The sequence below is a fragment of the Misgurnus anguillicaudatus genome, chromosome 13, assembly GCF_027580225.2.
Source record: "Misgurnus anguillicaudatus chromosome 13, ASM2758022v2, whole genome shotgun sequence".
Lineage (NCBI taxonomy): Eukaryota > Metazoa > Chordata > Actinopteri > Cypriniformes > Cobitidae > Misgurnus > Misgurnus anguillicaudatus.
In genome coordinates, this window is record NC_073349.2 from 23901984 (window position 1) to 23924105 (window position 22122).

The 22122-nt window shown below is 37.2% G+C and overlaps 1 protein-coding gene across 1 annotated transcript in view; it reads right to left on the reverse strand.

Moving 5' to 3' along the window:
* plxna2 (plexin A2) overlaps positions 1-22122 on the reverse strand; it is a 260451-nt gene that overhangs the window by 70408 nt on the left and 167921 nt on the right. Inside the window, exons 10-14 of the mRNA XM_073875455.1 lie at positions 20395-20595; positions 16831-16927; positions 16420-16619; positions 5454-5605; positions 531-648 (exon numbers count right to left, since the gene is read on the reverse strand). Coding sequence (XP_073731556.1) covers positions 531-648; positions 5454-5605; positions 16420-16619; positions 16831-16927; positions 20395-20595 — 768 coding nt within the window. The remainder of the gene's footprint in view (positions 1-530; positions 649-5453; positions 5606-16419; positions 16620-16830; positions 16928-20394; positions 20596-22122) is intronic.

A 22122-nucleotide genomic window follows, 5' to 3' on the forward strand; every position in this document is an offset into this window, starting at 1 on the left:
GGAGTTTAGCTCCAACCATGATCAAACACACCTGAGCAAGCTTATCAAGGTCTTCATGATCACTAGAAAATCACAGGTGGGTAACTTTGATTAGGGTTGGACCTAAACTCTGTAGTGCTCTGGCCCTCCAGGGTAAGATTTGGGGAACCCTGCCCTACACTATGGTACATTATATGAAGTCCTCCATAGAATATGAAATTCCCAAATTTAAAAACCACTAATGCAAGTTTAGGTTGAATGGATGAGCACTGAAAGATATGGACACTTGTAGAGAACTGAAGCTCTTTGGACAGCTAAAGTGTGTTCAGCTTTGAGTCACTTCCTCTGATTTGACAGTTCGCTGTTAAAGCACTTTGGAGAACAAAGCCACCTCAGCAAAGTTCACCTGTCCAAAGGCGTAACATCACTGTGACCCATGAGTTCTCTTCAGTGGACCGAATAAAGCCCATTTTAATAAAACCAAAACACTGACCGGCTTCACCATAACCACATTGCATTATTCAGAGACCCAGCTGGGTTTAAGGCCTTACCACAAATGAATACAGCTGAGAGGAGCGAGTCTGCAGTTCCGGTTTGCACTCTCCTACACACAAATGGACCGGGCCTGGTTTACTACCCTCAGGTGCTGCGTCCATCTCGCACACAATCCTAAAAAAGAATAAACAAACAATAATGTTAAGTTAAGTTTACGATCTTTATGATCTGGATTACGATGAGTCACGCTTCTAGAGTGACTCCGGATTAAGAAATCAAAGCATTGCCAGTATTCTCCACTCCTGCTGAGTGATCAGTATGCGACTATATGTCTCTCCATTGATTTCCCCTTGATCTGAATGTAAATTTTGCTTTGGTTGCTTGATTGCTTTAGTGAACACATTCCATTAGCTGAATTGACAAGACCGCCTAGGGGAGTCGGTGATGTACAGACGCGGCAGACTTTTGGAGCATCAGACCCATATGTTCTCTACCCCGTAAACACAGCTTTGATAAGCATGACCGGCTGCGAGAATGCAGGGTTGCGATTCAGACTGAAGTGCCCGCAAAGATCGATACAACTTTACTATGCAATCCGATCAGTTACATCATACGGACTGATCGGGTATCGAATTCACAGACGGGTGGCCAGATCAAATGACATAATCAAAACACACGACCACTGAAAGGCTCTCAAATGCAGTTAATATAAAACCGACATATTGTGTGTTTGCTGTTGTATCAAAAGTAACGACTTTTAGAGTCTGCTTGATGGTAGGCGTGATACGGCTCCCTGCGGCGACTCTGACGCAAACAGCCGACAGCAATCTCAGCTGTGCTCTCTATACATTATGCTCTTTAAGTACACAGCTTATATTTCTGTGGCAATTAAAGTTTGAGTGCTCAATCATAATTACATTTACATTTAAGCATTTGGCAGTTATGCACTTACAGTGCAATACAAGGTATACATTTATAGTAGTATGTGTGTTAGGGTAAAGATTGATTGACCTACACAGGAACACAATATTGCGGCATGGTGCAGGGAATCAAGGATTGGTAGTGCTGGTTGATGCTGTTATTACATCATTCTATGTGTAACTGTGTGTTCACACCAGACGCGGAAGAGGCGTCAAGCACGAGTAATTTACACGTTAAGTCAATGCAAAGATGCGAATAGGCATCCTGTGACGTAGTACGAGCGATTGGCACCTAACGCGCAGATTGAGCTTTGCCACTGGAAATGCGCGAGTTGAAAAATGTGAACTTTGGCGGATATTCGCGCCACATTAACCAATCAGGAGCTTGCTCTAGTAGTGATGTGATTACAGGAAGCAATCAGAGTCGCAGAAGCCCCTCCCATGATGCGAATTTACGCGTGAATATCTTGAATGACTAGAACGCGCAAATTGAGCTTTGCCGCTGGAAACTTGTGAGTTGAAAAATTTGAACTTTGGCGGATATTCGCATCACGTTAACTAATCAGGGGCTTGCTCTAGTAGTGATGTGATAACAGGAAGCAAGCGGAGTTGCAGAAGCCACTCCCATGATACGAATTTACATGTGAACGTCTCGAATGACTAGAACGCGCAAATTGAGCTTTGCCGCTGGAAACGTGTGAGTTGAATAATTTGAACTTTGGGGATATTTGCGCCACATTAACCAATCAGGAGCTTGCTCTAGTAGTGATGTGATAACAGGAAGCAAGCGGAGTTGCAGAAGCCACTCCCATGATACGAATTTACATGTGAATGTCTCGAATGACTAGAACGCGCAAATTGAGCTTTGCCGCTGGAAACGTGTGAGTTGAATAATTTGAACTTTGGGGATATTTGCGCCACATTAACCAATCAGGAGCTTGCTCTAGTAGTGATGTGATAACAGGAAGCAAGCAGAGTTGCAGAAGCCCCTCCCATGATGCGAATTTACACGTGAATGTCTCGAATGACTAGAACGCGCAAATTGAGCTTTGCCGCTGGAATGTGTGAGTTGAAAATTTTGAACTTTAGCGGATATTCGCGCCACGTTAACCAATCATGGGCTTGCTCTAGTAGTGATGTGATAACAGGAAGCAAGCGGAGTTGCAGAAGCCCCTCCCATTATGCGTATTTACGCGTGAATGGTTCGAATGACTAGAACGCGCAAATTGAGCTTTGCCGCTGGAAACGTGTGAGTTGAATTAATTGAACTTTGGCGATATTCGCGCCACGTTAATCAATCAGGAGCTTGCTCTAGTAGTGACGTGATTACAGGAAGCGATCAGAGTTGCAGAAGCCCCTCCCATGATGCAAATTTACGCGCGAATGTCTCGAATGACTAGAATGTCACGCGCAAATGAAGCGAGAAACATTTTGAAATTTTAAGCATACAACTACGCGCGAATAGTGCGTTTTTGACGCCTCTACCGCGTCTGGTGTTTAGTACCGCGTCTGTACTAAACTCATTATTTAAGGAATTTACTGTTTTTACATTAAATCGTCCAATGCAAAGAACATTCTGTGAAAATATAACTGTTATATTTAATACTGACTGAATTTAATCATATAAAAAATGAAATCAATGTTAAATAAATGAAATAAAACTTTGATGCTCCTAATCTCATCATTAGATTATGAGAATTTAGCCTGGATTTAAAAGACAGGGTCACATATCGTAATTAAACATAAAAATAACAAAAACAGCACTATTTTTTCCAGTGTTTATATTTGTAGGACTTTAAATAAAAGTGGATTTATAGAGTATTCACATACTTTGACACATGAAGTGGTGGCACTGTCCAACAATGAAAAAGCAAACAAATTTAAGTTTGGGCCCATGTAATGGTCACAACTTTTCTATAAAAATGTGCCAAGCTGAACTCTTACGGTTTCCGTTTGCACCTCCTATCCCATGGTTCACTCTTGATTTCCTTCTGACACCCCTCCACCGCTCCATACAAATGAATCCACTCCCACTTGGATTAAACCGCTGTCAGAAGAGAAGAGCTGACAAATCTGCCTCCTACAGCCGGCAGCATGCCGCGCATTTCAATTACAGCACATTTCTACTCTCTCTGTCTGTACCCCCCTCCGCGTCACAGAAAGGCATCGTGGGGACATGACGCACCTGAACACACTCTGCGGGCTATTTATATACCTTACAAAAACTGAATTCTGGAGTTCAAGTCAAGATGACCCTCATCTTGCATTAAGCACACTGCAAAACCTCACTGTATTTTGTTAACTCTTTCACGCCACTGACGAGTTATCTCGTCAATTAAGAAAAAACGCTTCCCTGCCAATGACAATCCATATTTCCGCTATTATACACTAGGTGGCACTCTTACCCAACTTATAAAACACTGAAGCATCCACTGATTCAAAATCAGTAAAACTGTGTATGTTTTGATCATCACTCTGAATCTGATTTTTAATAAATGTAAATATAATAATGCAATAATCTCAGCTTTTTGCTCAAAATTTGATATTTTGAAAGAGGGTCTGTTCTTTCATTTGATATATTGTATATTTATATATTTAACTCTTTACCCGCCATTAGTTATTTTGTCAATAAAAAGAAAACATTTCCCTGCCAATGACGCATTCCTGGGAGTTTTTATGGTAATCTGTAATTCCGCTATTATCCACTAGATGGCACCCAATTTATAAAAAACTGATGCAAAAATTAATTTAATCAATTTTAAACTCTGTGTATGTTTTGATGTTCGTTCTGAATCTGATCTCTAACAAAAGTAATTTACAAAAATACAATGATCTCAGCTTTTTGCTTAAAATTTGGTATTTTGAAAGCATAGAGTCTGTTCTCTCATTTGGTATATTGTATGTTTATAAATTTAAAGGTGTAGCGGAGGATTTTCTTGAATTTTAGAAAAGAAACGCCTTCTCCACTTTAAAATAAAATGCAATTGCACAACACTCCTGATTGACAACTAGGAGGACCAATAATCCACCCGGAAAAAGAAAATCCTCTGCAATACCTTTAAAGAAAAGCAATTCTGGAAGGCATTAAACTTTTGTAAAAATGCTGGCGCTGGCTGGCAATCTTTTTTAAAAAGCTGGCGGGGAAAGAGTTAAAATGATGTCTGCACGTTTCTAGTGGATAATAATGATTTTTTAATCAACTTATAAAGTCATTCATAGGTAATTTCTTTAAAAAATCTAAACACTGTTGCTCTCTGATGCTATAAAACATTGTCTTGTTCATATGAGCATCACAACATATTCAACAATGTTGCTTGCCTCAACCAAAGGCTTGAATTTGCAAAGACCATCTGTTCTTTTGTTTAAAAGTACTTCCAGGTGTTATAAATTTTAACACAGCAGACAAACCTGTCTCTGTGCATTTTTTCCTGCATGCCCCAGCAAAAAAAAAAAAAAAAAAAACATAGCGTACTGTAAGCAAATACACAAAAGATCACCCGTTACTAGAAAAAGTTTCTGCTCCATTGGCCATATTTCTTGTCTGATATTAATGATGGTGTAAGTACGTTTACTAAAGTCGAAAGCAAACAGGGTTAACAATACAATTAGCAGAGTAAACACAAACAGATGTTGAAGACTGGGACCTTCGACAGGCACAGACCAACACGGGTCTGTCTCAACTCTAATTAGGACTCATGTCTGCTACAGAAGAGAGCCCTGGTCACCGTTGACAACCAGCCTTTCATACAAAAGTGTTTTTTTCTGCCTTTGTTAAGATGTTTCTGTCAGCTAAGACGCTGTGGCACAGTCACTAGAGCGGAACGGATATGGCCAGGGGCAACTCTATCTTTCATCCTCAAACCTGATTGGTCAGTTAACACTTATGACATCAAAGGGTAGTGTGCTAGCTCTTGTAAACGTTTAATGAACCCATCTGGCTGTGCTCTGAAGGCAAACTACAAAAAATAAGCTTTTCAATGCTTGCAATGAACAACACTATCTTTTTAGAAAGATAAGCTAAAGTAATTTTCTTGCATTTTAATATTAGTTGTCACGTACTGTTCAGCGATAATGTAGCCGGTCTCTATTGGGGTGCATTGGAATCCTGCCACTTGTACGTTGTTGATCATGTCTGAGAAGGACAGACCCAGGTTGATGCCGCGGATTGTCACTCTAGTGCCCCCTTCTGGTGGTCCGGCCACTGGGGTCACCTGCAATGACAAGAAGAGATGCATTCGTGAGTGCGTTCATACATTAAACTCTGTCAGCAATAATGTTAAAGTAATAATTTCAGAGAATACTGTTATAGCTCCTGCAGTTATTTTGGACCTTTCTAGAATATTTATGGAATACCCATAGCCTGCAACTACTATATTTTATATCTTGAATCAGAATAAATCGTTAAAAACATTTGTAGAATGTTTATAATGTTTTTGTAAAAAATATTTTTGTCTTAAAGAACCACTGTGTACATTTTTTGGTCACCCCTCCCTTTTGAAACGCATAAAGAAGCTAAGTAGCCGCTACAGGACAAACATGGCATCGTCTGGGATAACCAAGTGACAAAAGGCGCTCTATAGAACAGTTTGTCCGTTTAGGGCTAAAATAAAATAAAATAAAATAAAAAATAATAGATTAGATCTACCGGTGCTGGTCATATAACAAGAATATCATCACTTTTTTCTACCACATCTTTTCCTTCCCTTCGCCTCTCTATTAATGTGCTTGGACACAGAGCTCTTTAAAAAGCCAGACTTTTTTGGAATGAACTTTGTGTCTTGCCCTTCTTGTTCAAACTGTCAATGGTCGTCTTTTGGACAACTGTCAAGTCAGCAGTCTTCCCCATGATTGTGTAGCCTATAGAACAATTTTTTTGAGATACTGAATTTGGGATTTTCCTTATTTGTCAGTTATAATCATCAAAATGAAAAGAGATAAACATTTGAAATATATCAGTCTGTGTGTATAGAATAAATATAATATACAAGTTTTGAATGCAATTAGTGAAATAAATCAACTTTTTGATGATATTCTAATTATATGACCAGCACCTGTATATTGTCATTGTTCAAACAACATCCCAAAACAGTTTAGCAGCTCATAAGAAATCAAAATACAAAATGAACAATTTAGAAGGCAAAGACATATGTACAATATACAATACACATAAATACAAAGCAATTCAAAACAACAGATCCATAGCCAGATTCTTTTGTGCTTCACTTTGATAGTTATGAATTACACAAATAAAATTAATCACAAAAAACGCACAGTGCATTAAAATTCTACAGTCGGATCTGCATGCATTTGCCACGGGTTATAAATCTAACACAAGGCCATTTTAGCCCTGCAGCACATCCTCTCATAAAATACAATATGGCTACTCAGCGTGACCTTGGCTTTGGGTGCCACAAAGCCTTCTGTGCCGTTAAAACCCAAGAGAAACTCTGTGCTGGACCTTCTCTAGATCCAAATATCACAGACAGAGAGCGAGAAAGGGCAATGATGGGAACATTGAAGAAACCAATAGGCCACATATGCAGTATAGCCACTACATGCACAATCAATAAACTATTTGTGTGCAGTCATGTGGAAGTTAAACCAACACGACCGTAGTAGAACATTTTATAAGCTGATCTAAGGAAGCGGATCATGCAGTCACCCAACAAGAATAGTGTATCCCAGCCTGAACTTACGTAGTGGACATTAATTGGTTAAGATCTGAAGTGAGTGTGCCACAGCGGTACTTTAGGGTAGAAGCGCATAAATCTTTTATTGCATCCTTGGGATGCAGGACCGGAGAAGAAAACATGTAAACACGGTAGGAAATACAGAAAGAAAGAATGCAAGCTAAATATACTCACATCAGTCCGAGTCAACTTCTGACTAACTATGAAAAACTAACTAGCTTGCTGAAGCTACTGTAAGGGGATTCGATCCCAGAGAACCATAGGGGCATTTTTAAAATAACATAATATCTCCTATTTCTTAAAGAGCAACTATTGTCGAATTCACGATTTTAGATTTCCTTTGGTGTGTAAGTACGTACCCGCAAAGTAAACAATGAGTTATCATTTTCAATGTAAATCTCTTTTCTTGGACTACAAAAACACACGGATTGTAGGCAACAGTTTACTTCCTGGGATTGATGATGTAGACAAGACCGACATTATCATAATTCCTCCCGCATTTCCGGCTGACGTCACAGGTATTCAGGCCAATCACAACGTACAGATAAGCTGGCCAATCAGGGACACAGAGCTTTTCAAATTGAAGAGTTTTGTACAAAATCAATGCGTTTAAGAAAAAAGCTACAAATCTGAAGCTACAAAAATGTATGCTATGTAGAAATGTGTTTTTGAACCATAAACCACGTGAACACATTGTATTATACCAAACACACAAAATACATTTTTTAGCAATGAAATAGGTGCACTTTAAAGCATAAATACCCAGAAACTCCCCCCAAAAGGTTGCAGAAATGAAGTGCAGTATACAACAAAGCACAATCCGTAGACTGTGGTATGGCACAATGCTAAATATGCACAATTTGACTTTTTATTATTGGGATGAATGATATATATATAAAATATCCTTTTATCTCTTTTTTACTGTCAAAATTGCACACATTTTTACATAAAACTTATTTTTTATCTTAATATATCTAAATATTAATTAAATAAATTTTTAAAGCATGCAGTGTATATCTGTACTGTACATATGAAGCATACTACACTGTCAGATATAAAGATAAAAAAAACTGTCACTGGTATGGTATCCTTTCGGTACCTAAAGGGTGCATAGTAGTAGTACCTCAAAGGTACATATTGGTACTTTTAGGATATATATCGGTACATATATGACCTTTAAAGGGGTCATAGCGTGAAAATCAGACTTTTTCCATGTTTAACTCATTCACCGCCATTGACGAGTTATCTTGTCATTTATGAGTTCATATTTAACTAATAAATATGCCTTTCTGGACGAATTTCAAAGTGAAAGTGTAATACCGCTTTTATCCACCAGATGACCGAATTTATCAAAAACGGAAGTTAAAAAGATTTAATGATTTATTTTAACTGCTTTTATGTTTGATAGTCATTCTGAGTCTGATCTCTAACATAAATTCCTTTACAAAAACGCAATTTTTTAAGCTTTTTGCTCAAAATGTTGTATTTTTGAAGAGAAATATCCATATTTCAGTGGTTAAATTAAGTAGAAAAAGTAAATATATAATGAAACGTTTTTTCCCCATTTTGTTTGTTTGTTTGTTTGTTTGAAAGCAGAGGGTGTATTCTTTAATTTGATATAATTTGTATGTTTATATATTTATAGAAAATAATTTTCCTGCAAGGAATTTTGTGAAAATTTTGTTAAAATCACAAAAATGTAGGTGGGCAACTTTTCTCAAAAAGGCTGGCGGGGAATAAGTTAATTGCTGTAATTGGGTCCCCAGTGCTTCTATCAACCTAGAAAACATGAAAATAATCAAACAAGTAAGTTTGTTTGGGTAAGCCATTTTCTGCAAGCATGTGAAAAATTAGGTCGTTCAGATTTCGCCTGTTTTGTGATGTAGGTAGCAAGGCATATTACAATAATACCTGCCCCTTTATCTGAACTATCCAACCACAGCACTGCCATTTAGTGCAGAGAAAAAGAGAAAAAAATTCACAGCACAAACCATCATCATTGTGCACCGTGTATGCACTTCATCCGCTCATTTGCATTTTAAATGACACACCCAAAAACGCTCAGGCCTACAAAGTGGCAATTTAAACATGCTAAAATAAATTATCTGTGGAGTAATTTGAGCTAAAACTTCACTTACGCACTCTGGGGACACCAAATATTTATTTTACACCTTAAAAAAAAATCTCATAATATGACCCCTTTAAAAAGGGTACCATCCCAGTGACAGCTTTTGTACCTTTATTTCAGAGTGTTGTATTCCATTCTGAACATTTTAAGTATTAAACTGTTTAATGTTAGCAATATATTAACAACATATAATATATCAAGTATAAAACAAATACCTAACTTCATAGTTATGCTGTATACCAGCAGCAATGCTTTCATCAGAAACCTCATCAGTGCATGTGACAACAGTCTGATTTCAGATTCACCAAGCATGGTGCTGTCCTGACCGACCATTACAGACATCAAATGGGCTTTATTCATACAGAGCACAAATATCTTCAGCATTGACTCAAAACTTCAAAGTCTCTATACGCCCACTCCTCGGGAAAAGCGCGGCGTTGGTTGACCCCGATGTCGCTACACAGAACCGCAGATTGCGTGGCTGACGGTTCCAGAGCTACAATCATGCACCACTGCAATTTCACCCTTATTAGAAAAGTGAGTCTGTGCTTTCCAGGCCGGAAAGAATGAGCAAAGCTTTAGAAAAGATATACATGATTCTCACGGTTCGGATGGTTCGGTCTTCCTTTGAGTTATACTGACACGAACAGATAAAAACAGACACATACACATACAGTCAAGGGCCGGTGTCACGTCTCAAAAGGGTTGGAAGCCTCCTTATTATTTTATGCATGCATTTCGCAGTGCATTCCTTTTAACGTCCACAAAAACAACATTTGCATTTGTGTAATGTGACTGAAACCTAACATTTATAAAAAATGTAGGAGGGTGATTCTCACGAAACCATTGAAACACCACGGCACTAATGATTTTAGCTTTAAAATGTGTAATATAGTAACATTAAAAAGCATCAGAATTAACACAATACTGTGTTCTACCTTGCACAATGTGTGATTTCGACATAAGAATTTATAATTGTAAATTTTATCTCATTTTCTGCTGAAATTCTCATTACCGCAATGTGTCCGGCTGTGTTTGAACATGCGTTATGTTGTAATTTAATCAAATTAACACAAAAATATTAAGAAAAAAATAAATGGATGTTTTGCTAGACTACTTTAGGTGACAGAAAAAATATTTACTGAATATTCATGTATAATAATAATGAAGAAAAATTAGGAAAATGATGTGTCCATGCCTGATGTTCTCATCCTCCGCAACACTTTTTGAGAACAGTTTAAGCACACATACAGAATTTTAATAAAGTTTGATTTTGAGTGACCAAGCACATGGACCAGTTACTTCAAGATGGCTACCAGGTAAGATCATTTTTTTTACAGTTAATTTGAAATATTGTCTTGTCAGAATGCTTACACGACATTTTGATTATCATTACCGCAACAGATGCTTATTAAATGTTAATTTAATTAATAGAAGCATAATACTTTGATTTTAAACGCATGTGCAGAATCTTCAAATTATGTTCTTTCAGGTTTGTCATGTCATTTTGAAAATATGTCAGTGTTGATGTTTTCTGATTGTTGCGGTAATGAGATTTTTTAGGACAAATTTTTTTAATTATGTTACAAAAAGTGTTAAATGATAAGTAAAAGTTTTTAAATTAATGTTCCCATTTACTCCATACTTTGTTTTTCAATGTCTGGTGGGAAAAAAAGTAAATTTAAGCAATTTTTACATTTTCATGCTTGACATTTTTAAAACCAAGTTTTCGTGAGAATCACCCAGGAAGGGGTTTGATTTTATAATATTAGGATGGATTGGGTCATGAAAAGTGAATGGCCAATGGTTAATGGATTCTGCATTTTGAATGTGTATTGAAAAATAAAAGCTGTTTCCCAAAATGCACTGGGGCACAAAAAGACGATGGGCACTAATTTGGCACATCGTGGCACATAGTCAGTTTAAACAAATCTACCAAGTAATGGAAGAGAAATGTTAATGCCTAACACTGGCACGTTTAAGTCTAAATGGGAATGTATTTCCCATCCTTGGAGAGTTTTCACGCAATGAATTGCTGCGTATAATTAGGAAACTGTAATGAAGGTGTGTGGCGGATGAGAAAATGTGTGATTTGTTACCGCGATCGAGTCTTTCAGCTGATGTCCCAAATTCACGCTGAGATGCAATTTATGGGCTTGATAAAACTCGGCTTATGACTTGTTTCTCGCCGCATAAACTGCATACTAAACGCTTTATTTGCTCTTAAATGTCCCCGTGGTTGCCGGCGATAAAAAGCGAAAAGGAAAATGGAGAAAAGAAAGGCCGGTTTTTGTACTTCTGCCAAGTGGGAAACTGTTTAAGCAAAGAAAAGAAGTGACAGGGGACTTGAAAGTGGTGCATCTGGTTTAAAATTGGGATTTGTGGTTGAGTGCGCTGAGCTGAGTTCTCCTCTGTAAATAGACATGTGGGTTTGACAGGAATTACAGATGTACCAATGGCTGTGAAGGGGAGAGACGGCTCTATCGGGGCGATATCATTTATTCATGATGATTTTCACTGTGCAGGCTTTTTTCTGTGTATCTGTATTTGTCTGTCTACCTGTGTATATGTATTTAGGCCATATGTGACCGTGTGTGTGAAAACCAAGCTAAAATAACTGTTTGTGATTTGCTGTTTTCTACGCAAAATCATCCTGCATAATGTGAAGAACATTCTGCCGAAATATAACCTTGATATATTTAAAGGGACACTCCACTTTTAAAAAAATATGCTCATTTTCCAGCTCCCCTAGAGTTAAACATTTGACTTTTATTGTTTTGAAATCCATTCAGCGATCTCCGGGTCTGGCGTTACCACTTTTAGCATAGCTTAGCATAATCCATTGAATCTGATTAGACCATTAGCATCATGCTCAAAAATAACCAAAGAATTTGGATATTTTTACTTTTTAAAAGACCGACAGAAAAATAAAAGTTGCAATTTTCTAGGCAGATATGGCTAGGAACCATACTCTCATTCTGGCGTAATAATCAAGGACTTTGCTGTCGCAACATGTCTGCAGAAGGCGCAACGATATTATGCAGTGCCCAAAAATAGTCCCCTGCTATTGAAAGTTACCAAGGGGACTAATTTCAGCTGCTGCGTAATATCATTGCACCTCCTGCAGCCATGTTACGGCAGCAAAGTCCTTGAAAGTCCTTAAAAAAGTCCCAAAGTCCTAACAAAATTTGCAACTTTTAATTTTCTCTCGGTCTTAGTACACAATGTAACTACAGAAGAGTCAAGTTTTAAATAGGAAAAATATCGAAAATCTTATTTTTGAGCGCGATGCTAATGGTCTAATTAGATTTAATGGATTATGCTAAGCTATGCTAAAAGTGGTACAGCAAGACACAGAGATCTGCTGAATGGATTCTAAAATGGTAAAAATCAAATATTTAACTCTAGGGGAGCTGGAAAATAAGAATATTTTTAAAAAAGTGGGGTGTCCCTTTAATACTGATGTCAAATAAATCAATGTGAAATGAAATCAAATTTTCAAGATCCCAATCAAGTACAGTACAACTTGCAACTATTTTCCCACAACATGGTTTTAGGTATTAATTTTTTTTATTACAGGTAAACATATATTTGTATATAAAAACCGTCTACGGTATATTCATTATAATGAAAACCTCAATAAAAATCCACAATCTTCAAAAGTTATCTTGGCTGATCCGAGATCAGCTCTGCGGGGCACGAACTGACTCCAACCTTTTCGTGACTGAACCACTAAGAAGAGGCTCAGAGAACATTTGAAGCAAAGGGGAGCGTCTAGACCAGCTTCAAGTGCCTGACTTTCCTCCACATTCATTTGATGCCTAACCCTCAGCTTTCACTGAGGGCTTAAACCTCATTAATATGAATGAGGCTTTAGAGGAGGGGCAGAGCACTGCTTAATAGAAGCATTAATCATTCATGACTGTCATCGTACTGTAGAGAGATCTCACTGATGTCTATGTATTTGTACAAATCAGCTTACAAATGCTTATTTTCAGACATAAACGCAACGTAACTAAATTAAAGGCCTTTTTTATTTTTTTCTGTTGTGATAAAACACATTTGCATTTATGAATTTGGCAAATCAGATGCATTCATTCAAAGTGACTTACGGTGCACTGAATATATGCATTTTGTATCCTTATGTCTGATACCTGGGATCGAACCGGTGACCTCTGCAACACAGTACCGTACCAACTGAGCTACAGGAAGACATATTTAGACATACATATTTATATAAATGTTAAAGGTGCACTGTGTAGATCTTAGAGGCATGTAGTGGTGAGGTTGCGAATTGCACCCAACGGCACAGTCCATCACTCACCCCACCCATTCGAAGCACATAGAGAAGCTACGGTAGCCTCCACAGGACAAACATGTCATCATCTGAGACAATGTAGTGACAAAACGGGCTCTGTAAAGTATTTTGTCCATTTAGGGCTACTGTAGAAACATGGCTGCACAAAATGGCGACTTCCATGTAAGGGAACCCACGGTGTGTAGATAAAATTGCTCATTTTAAGGTAATAAAAACAGTATAAAGTATATACAGTATAGGGATGCATAACGATTAATCACGATTAATCTAAAGCAGAATAAAAGTTTTTGTTTACATCATATATGTGTGTGTGTGAACAGTGTATAATAATTATATATATATATATATATATATATTAGGGCTGTCAATAGATTAAAAAAATTTATCTAGATTAATCGCATGATTTCATGAGTTAACTGCGATTAATCGCAAATTAATCGCACATTTTTATCCATTCTAAATTTACCCTAATTTAACACTTTTCAGGTTTTTAATATTCTAATCATATATACATATATAGATGCTTTATGCAAATGTATGTTAACAACAGCCTGTTTACATTTTAACAGAATCACCAGCCATTGTTTTGTATATGAATTTTCCTTTCAGAAGATTTTTCTTTCTCCATTTTTGTTTGGTGCTGCATCATTTGTGACCTGTGCTGGCAAGTTGAGTCGGACTTAGCAAATTTTTAAAAAAATAGTTGTTCATATTTTGACATTCTCTATTAAAACATAGAACAATGCATGATTTGTTGAAATATAACAAAATATGACAGAACTACACGTGTTTGAAGTTGAAAGAGTCAAATTACCACAAACATTTCCACATCCATACATTATATTACCACATCAATACCTTAAAATCACTGGTAAAACTAATAGATTTAGCACACACAAAGCAAAAACATCATCAATGTATGTTCAACTTTTTTTCCTTTTGTTTGATTGACATTGAGACAGACTGCTTAAAATCTAAGTGATCTAATATAATGTTACACATCAGATATTTTTACCCAACAGTTAACCAAACATTTACTTAAAACATAACAGATTATAGAGCCTACCTGCGTGAATTCTTATCAAAACAGATATTTGTAAAACTGTAATTTTGTGTAGATGTCTATATATCCGGGTCGCGCACTCGCGCGTCTGTGTGCACGCGCTTCAGATATCAGTCAGTCAGCGTGAGGGGATCGCTTTTAAGTCTTGTCGCTCTTAATAACTCTTTAACATTAATCAGGTACCGAACTTTATCTCTCTTAATGACTATTTTAACATCAAGCAAGTCGTGCAGTCTATTTTCTAAGTCATGCATAAAAGCGAAACCAAAATGAATTGAGACGCATTTTTGTATTAGATTAAGCATTAGGAGGACGGTAACGTTACACCTCTCAGACGTATAAATAAAGATCATATCAGATGTCCAACGAGCATTTAGAGCATTGGATTTGGTAGACGATTTGCTTAATGTTCTTATTTCTATGAAAACCTTTTACTCATTTAGAGAGAGTCACATATGTCTGCGTCTCGGTTCATTCAACTATGGGCTGGACCAAGGGTCAAACAGAAATTGCGCGTTGCGTTAATCTCCGTTAAAAAAATTAGTGGCGTTAAAATGAATTTGCGTTAACGCGTTATTAACGCGTTAATTTTGACAGCCCTAATATATATATATATATATATATATATATATATATATATATATATATATATATATATATATATATATATATATATATATAGATTAATACGTATTTATATTTATATATAATATAAATTATACATAAATATACAGGTGTATATACACATGTAAACATTTCTTACATATATACATGCATGTGTGTGCATTTATCTATACAAAGTTATTATACACAGTTCACACACATATATTATGTAAACAAAAACTTTTATTCTGTTATATTAATCGCGATTAATCGTTATGCATCCCTAATACAGTATATTATGTAAAGTCTTTATAAACCACTGAAAGCGCAGTTATGTATATTATATTGCATTTCTGTCAATAGATTCTCCTGTATATAAATATGGCCAAAGCAGTGCAATATAATAAATAAAAATGCACATTCATTTTCTCTACAAACAGAAACAATGGCTGAATAACACAATGTGTTTGCCGCTGATGCACAACTCCTGCTATGAATGCTCTCTCCACCCAGTAGCACTTAGTTAACCTCATCTGCCTATTCATTTTAAATTAAAACAGACAACAGGAAGACACAACCTTACTTTTTAATTGTCTTGTGTGCACACAGGGACACACCTTATGATACGCGGGCTGCAAAGAGTGGTGTGAATCAATGGGAAGCTACTTTAAACACAGGGCAGTGGTGCGTTACCTACATTAATTAAACACCACGTCTTTCTCAGTCTCCGAGCACACACCTCACAGTATGCCATCAGCGGTCTAACTTTGTGTTAATTACAACAAAATCTGAGATATTGGCATCTACAGTGAGGTATGACTGAGGACGTAGAGTGATAGAGACGATAAGAAAGAGAAGGAAATATCATTTCTGATACAGACACAGCTCACCTTTCTTTATAAATAGCAGCATAATAGAGCTGAAAGTAAAAATATGAGCTAACCAGAAATCCATTTCAACACAATTCTGCATGTGTGTAAACTACTATAGAGGATTTCATACTTAATGTACTTTGAATGGATAAGCATTAGGGCATGCATGCAAGTTACAAGTAAAAAATACCGGTATATAACAGGAAGCATTGTCCCAGATGTCCTTTTTTACTATATAATATTAATTGTATAATATTATTAAACATATGATGCAAAATGTTGACGTTATCTTCTTATATGAGGCGTAACATGGCAAATCTCTGAAAACATATGCATCTATCATGTTTGTACCTCTGTAATTCGAGGGTTGGTGCACTTGACGTTGGTGCTGGCGAGGTTCAGCCATCGGCTGGTGTATGGGTTGGACATTGGGCAGTGCTGGCGTAATGTGCAGCGACCCTCCATACTACACCAGCCACACTGAAACTTCCTCTCCGCCTTCAGACACACGCCACAGCTGTCCCTCTGAGCGCCACACTTGTACAGGTGCACTGTGGGATATTGATAGGGAAAGTCACTTATAATCCATCACAAAAGATGAGATTTAGTTTATGAAAGTGGACTAATGACTTCTTAGCAAACACTATTGTCCTGTGCCATTCAAGGCATAGTTCACCCCACAATGTAAATTCTGTCATCATTTACCCACCCTCATATTGTTCAGAAAATATCATTTAAAATAAGAGTAGGTTCTTGCGATACCTTTGATGTTCTCAGGATTATCAATGATGAAGTTTCCATTCCACACCACAGAGAAATCCACTGGCAACTCACTGATTCGCAAGCCTTCATACAAATACTGGAGAGACAGAGAGAGAGAGAGCGATAAAGAGAGGTTAACAGTAGCCTTATGGGGCGTACACACCAAACGCAAATTCAATGATTTGCGTTGAGTAGATTTAGGGGTGGCACGGTTCACAAAACTCTCGGTTCGGTTCGTATCACGGTTTTATGGTCACGGTTCTCGGTTCAGTACGGTTCTTGTTGTTATTTTTCTTTTAATTTTTAACACTCCAGAAATGTATTATCTTATTAATGTATTAATTATCCATAATTTAGGATCATGTAATCATGCACAAACTGAATTTGACTTTAAGCACATTATTGGGACCATCCCTGAGGAAAGCCAGGTAAGATTTTGATACAGCAAGAGGGAAGACATTGATGATTTCAACATGCTTTTCATTTATTTGGCAAAAAAGAGAATGTGTATTACCATCTACATGAACTTATGTGCCTTTTTAGCCACGAAGATAACTTGCATTTATCAAAATGCCAACTTCAGGGTTGCTCTAAGATTTATTACTGAGAGGCTGCTTAAATACTGCAGAGAGTATATGTGGACGAGAGAGAAACATAACGTTTACACCTGAAATATTTAAATACATCTCTTTTGTCCACGTTTGACTACTTCTGTCCTGATTACTTTAAGGGGCAGTTTATGAAATAAGATTGCGCAACTTTCACACGCTAGCAAAATGAGCCGCTTTAGTTTTATCAATGAAAGGCTAAAAATAGCGCTGAATATGAAAAGACGTAAAACATTGTGTTCAGTACCTCAGATTAGATAAATGGTCGGAGAGAAGGCGGTCTCCAGTGGCTGTTCGAACACATTCAACCCATAAACTGCAGTTATATCTGTTGTTTTATTTCCGCTGTCATCATAGGTAACATGAAATAAAAATGTTTCCACACACCAAACTTAAACGACGCTGGCGCATCCTCCAACTCCGGGCAGACTTCCTTTTCTCTCCCACTTGCCATTTCTACACGTAACATAACCTGCAGTACTTATACTCCAAACCAGTCACCACTTCTTTCGCGCGAAAGGGAAACATGCTATCTGAGGTCACATACAGGCATGAGACTACATTGCGCATGCCATGAACCGTTGAACCGTGCGATGCACACGCGCTCCAAACCGAGAAAAGCTAACCGAACGGTTCGGATTTTTTTCATGAACCGTGCCACCCCTAAGTAGATTACATACATAGTCAATGCAAATACGCGAATAGACACGAACATGCGTTGGGCGATGCAAATGATGCAAATTGGACCGCACGTTTTGCCAGTCCGTCCAGAAAAACACGATTATGCCATCGCATTATCAGCCAAACTCTTCATATTTATGCTGGGACCGCATTTTTCAAATACGCCGCACTTTCACAGCATAAATTGCAGATTTCCGTGCGCAAAATATGCAGGGCTTGCATTATTTTATAATCCCCGCATTTTCCTAGGAAAAATCACATATATCTTAGCAGAAAGTTGAAAAATGTTGCATTTACTTCACACAAACGCAGCCATGTCCCCTGTTGCCATGGGAACATTATGAAATGATGTGATTATGTGACGTGAACATTATTGAAAAGCGGCAAAAGCTGCAAACTGTTTTTGCAAGTTCTCTCAATTTTTGCAAGTTCCCGCAGTTTTTGCACGTTCCGGCAATTTTTGCAAGTTCCCACAATTTCGTTGCATAAAATTGTATAAATATCCCCCAAAAGCCCTATTCGGACGGGATTAGTTTTCCTCTGTGTTTTTAATCCCGTCCGAATCGGCCATGTCTGTGTTTTTCTCTGACGACCTCCGTAAAAATTCCAGAGCAATTTACCTACTGTTTTCGACGAACTCAGAGGTCCCTGAGAAATTTAATCCCGTCCGGATGCAAATGTCTGTGTTTGCCCGCAATATCTTTTGAAAACGCGGTTCATTTCGTGTTTTGGCCAACGTGATCTGCCGTAGGTTTAACTAATGCGCGTATTGTATTTCCTGAGTCCCATTCATTCAGATATGCGTTTTTTCGCATTCGGCAAAATAAAGTAATTAAATCAAGACGAGCTGAATATCATACACTGTTAAGACTAAACACTGTAATATCATTAACATTATAAGAAACTCCGTTCTAAGTTGTTCAACTCCGGAATGGTAATGTTAATTAATAAAGATAATAAATTGTATTAATCATTATTTCTTCATTACTTTGTGTTTGTTATAAGCAGACAGTTATATAAAACACGTAGGCTAACGTTACTTAAGTAGGATTTGTATATTTTATTTTGATTTGTTAAAATTAAATTAATAAATTACATGTTCTGTCATAATTTTACATTAAAAGCAAAATATTTAACATTTCAAACACGCATATCCAGAGCACGTGCTACTGCAACGCCCAAATGCATGAAACAGACACTCCCATCTGTGGAATAGCCTGGATCATTTTAATCCCGTCCGAATCGGTACATAAAATCACAGACGTCCTGGGGGACAAGTTGAAACTCAAACGTCGTTTGGAAAACTAATCCCGTCCGAATAGTGCTATATTCCATTTTTTAAGAAAACGTACCTCATGATCAAGGATTTTTGCCTGCAACAATCACAAAAAAGTCTGCTTTTCTGGAAGGACTGGTTTGCTGCAAAAAAACATGTGCTTTTTGACTCAAACGCGTCTTCGGCAAGTTAAAAATATTCAACTCGGTTGAAAAATTAGCATGACACAAAATTAAATCCGCGAGTAATCTAGAGCAAGGATTCTTCGCGTTTGGCGTGTACGCGGCATTAGAGTGCAAGCATTGTAATAATATCCAGTTTATTACATTTTTTATTTCATTTTGTCTTCTGCGTGTCAATTATTGATTGTAATATGCAGCCAAAAAATATGAGGGGGAAGGCAGAGAGAGAGACAGAAGGCGAGGGAGTGAGAGAGTTAGAGGTGGGTTGACTGTATTAGTGTGGTTATTGAGTTACTGCACACTTGCATCATCAGTCAGAGGGATAGGAAACCCTTTCAAGACTCTGATATTTTTACAACTTGGACACTGAGCTCTAACCACCTCCAGCCTTATCAGTACTGTGTGTGTGTGTTACTGAAGTATGAATAAGAGAAAGATAAAAATATTGGGCAGACCACTGTCATGATTCTGTTCACTATGGCATCACAAAACAGGCAACTAATATGTCAGCTGTACCTAGAGTAAGCTCAAAAATGAACTGCAAAAATAATGACAGGTTTTGAGTTACAGATTCCTTCTGGCATCGTCTGACCCAATGTTGCTTTGATAGAAACCTAGACCAGCAGTGTTTACACATTTTGGGAAGTCAAGTTGGCTTACAGTTGTCTAACCATAGTAAGCTGGTTTTTAAATGTTTTTTAAACAATGTAATACATTTTATTGGTGCATCGCTTATAAAAAGCTCTAATTAGTGACACATGCAAAGTCCAACACACTGTACACTTGCTTTGAATCTGTCTGTATGAATGAGACGTACCGAACTGTTCTGGCACTGTACACTGGAGCTGTTGAACCTGAGAGCGGTCACTCTATGGCTGACTCCTTGGATGTGTAACACACACTCATACCCGCGCTGACCCGACTGAGGCTGCGGCAGATTTCGTGCTTTCAGTGTGATGGGCTTCACCTCACCCGCCGGAATCAGAATCTCCTCAGAGCGAACCAACTGAGGACAGTCCTGCCAGAGTGAAGGGAGCGAGAGGTGAACGCGTACACATATTTACAACAAAAAACGATCCGGTACACAGTTAAAAACATTAATCCAGAAAGGCCTTCAAAAAACTGTACATAGATGTACATGCACTTTACAAACAGCAAATGCTCCCATGGTCTTACAAGCACAAATCCCACATGCTCTTTAAAAGCATGTCAAAGAGTTTCTTTTTAAAAGCTGTGTGTAGTCATGTTGTGTGCTAGTAGGTCAGCAAGTGAGATGTGTCCCTGGTGTCTCCAAAATACACAAACCTGAATGGGGACATATGGTACTGCAGACCTGTATCTCTTTTAAATAATGATACTCATTTTTACTACAGATTGCACCCAGGCTTGTGCACGTTAATGCATGGGCAACTGAGAAATCATCTTTTATTGTAATAAACCATTAATTGAGCAAAGCTTGAAGCATTTGTGTTTTTGTGTACTTTTGTCTCATTTTGCAGTACAAAAAATTTAAATTCTTAAATTGAGAAGCAATTTGACCTAAGATATCAAGTCTTGAAAAATTATAAAAATTAAGTCCATACTTAAAACAAGAAAATTATGGGATAATTTTGTTTCTGAAGTAAATGTATATTGATTTACGAATTTACGGACATTTTTGGTACTGCAAAATGAGACAAAAACAAAATAAATAACTTTTTAGTACACTGCAAAAAATGATTTTCAAGAAAAAAATTCTTAGTATTTTTGTCTTGTTTTCAGTAAAAATATCAAAAAAAATTTAAATTAAGATGTTTTTTCCTTGATGAGCAAAATGACCCAAAAAGATAAGTCTAGTTTTAAGACAAAAATCAAATTTAAGTGATTTTGTGCAAAAAAATCTGCCAATGGGGTAAGCAAAAAATCTTGAAGCACAAAATTCAAGAAAAATTAGCTTACCCCATTGGCAGATTTTTTTGCTTGTTTTATGCACAAAATCACTTAAATTTGATTTTTTAAAAATATTATTATTTTCTTGGGTCGTTTTGCTCATCAAGAAAAATCATCTTAATTTAAAAATGTTTAGATATTTTTGCTGAAAACAAGACAAAAATACTAAGATTTTTTTTCTTGAAAATCATTTTTTGCAGTGTGGTTGTAGTGTACAAATATGATTTGCATCATTGCTTTGTTTTGTTGCAATGTTCTCTCTAAAGAATAGCCAGTCCAGACACACACAACATACATTTACTCATAAGCCTACACACACAATTATGCAAATTATCTACGTACTTACACCATGATCGATGTTGCACCCTAAGTGCTTTTTGCCAGCATAAGTGTGTGTGTGTGTGTGTGTGTGTGTGTGTGTGTGTGTGTGTGTGTTTATTAGTGCATATGGCTGTGTGTGAATAAGTGGGTTGTCTGTATGTGGTGTGATGGAGAATATTCTGGATATCGACTGCTAATTGCTCGCTGTGAGAGGGTGAGCAAGTGTGTTTACCACCTGACAGGGTGTAATGTAGCACATTGATCAGCTGAACACCTGCAATCGCACACACGCCGG